At 61.4% G+C, this 1,426-nt stretch overlaps 1 protein-coding gene across 1 annotated transcript in view; it reads left to right on the plus strand.

Moving 5' to 3' along the window:
- Positions 1-1,426, plus strand: part of DONSON (DNA replication fork stabilization factor DONSON) — an 8,222-nt gene that overhangs the window by 3,166 nt on the left and 3,630 nt on the right. The window contains exons 4-5 of the mRNA XM_041402151.1: positions 122-300; positions 1,271-1,426. Coding sequence (XP_041258085.1) covers positions 122-300; positions 1,271-1,426 — 335 coding nt within the window. The remainder of the gene's footprint in view (positions 1-121; positions 301-1,270) is intronic.

Here is a 1,426-nt window from a genome sequence, read left to right on the forward strand (position 1 = left end):
CCCGGGGCGTGCAGGTGAGGGCTGCGGGGCCCGGGGCTGCGGGGCTGCGGGGGCCCGGGCTGCGGCTCTGCCCGCGGCGGCTCTGCTCTGCCCTGCCCCTCCAGCCCTGTGCGCCCCGCAGGAGCCGCGCCTGTGCACGGAGCTGCGCTGTGCCTTCCAGCAGAGCCTGGTCTACTGGCTGCACCCCTCGCTGCCCTGGCTGCCGCTGTTCCCCCGCCTCGGGGCGGACAGGAGGATGGCTGGCAAGGCCTGCCCCTGGGCACAGGACGAGGCCCTGCAGCAGGCGCTCATGAGTGACTGGTAAGTGCGGCCAGATTGCCGGTGGGCCGGGTAAGGGTGAGGCAAGGAGATTTTAATTCATCACAGGGTCGTGGCGTGGTTTGGGTTGGAAGGGAGCTTAGGGATCATTGCATTTCAGGGGGACACCTTCCCCTGTGCCAGGCTGCTCCAAGCCCCAGTGTCCAGCCTGGCCTTGGGCACTGCCAGGGATCCAGGGACAGCCACAGCTGTGCCAGGGCCTGCCCACCCTGCCAGGGAACAACTCCTCATTCCTAATATCCCATCCAGCTCTACCCTCTGGCACTGGCGGCCATTCCCTGGCTCCTGTCCCTCTCCAGCACTTCAGCAGGGAGCACTGCCAGCTGTGCTCCTTCCTTTGATCTTCCAGATGTGTGGCACCAGAAAACCCTGCAGCTGTTACAGTGATGTGGATGGGTGAAATGTAGGAGAGTAGAGATAGAGAGGAAGGTAAGATAGAGAGTTACAGCTGTGCTAATTATCAAGAATTAGGTGCAGGCCTGCCCTTACTAGGCCACAGCTAGGATGGGTGTTGTAAAAGAGCAGGTTGGCTGGTCGAGAAGGTCGATGGAGTTTGTTGGCTGTGCAGAGAAGGAGTCAGTGCTGTGAGGAGCTGCCCGTGAGACATCACCAAGAAGCTACAAAACCTTTGCAACAAGACAACAACCCAGTGCTCTCTCTGTGTGTGTGTGTGTGTGTGTTCCCCCGGCAGGTCTGTGAGCTTCACCTCCCTGTACAACCTGCTGCGGGCCCGCCTGTGTCCCTATTTCTACGAGGCCACAGCTAGGATGGGTGTTGTAAAAGAGCAGGTTGGCTGGTCGAGAAGGTCGATGGAGTTTGTTGGCTGTGCAGAGAAGGAGTCAGTGCTGTGAGGAGCTGCCTGTGAGACATCACCAAGAAGCTACAAAACCTTTGCAACAAGACAACAACCCAGTGCTCTCTCTGTGTGTGTGTGTGTGTGTTCCCCCGGCAGGTCTGTGAGCTTCACCTCCCTGTACAACCTGCTGCGGGCCCGCCTGTGTCCCTATTTCTACGTGTGCGCGGCGCAGTTCTCGGTGCTGTTCCGCGCCGCGGGGCTGGCGGGCAGCGCCGTGCCCACGGCCGCCGTGGCGCCCACCACGCGCGGCCT

This window comes from Onychostruthus taczanowskii, unplaced genomic scaffold (genome assembly GCF_017590055.1).
Source record: "Onychostruthus taczanowskii isolate IOZ18803 unplaced genomic scaffold, ASM1759005v1 scaffold194, whole genome shotgun sequence".
Classification (NCBI taxonomy): Eukaryota; Metazoa; Chordata; class Aves; order Passeriformes; family Passeridae; genus Onychostruthus; species Onychostruthus taczanowskii.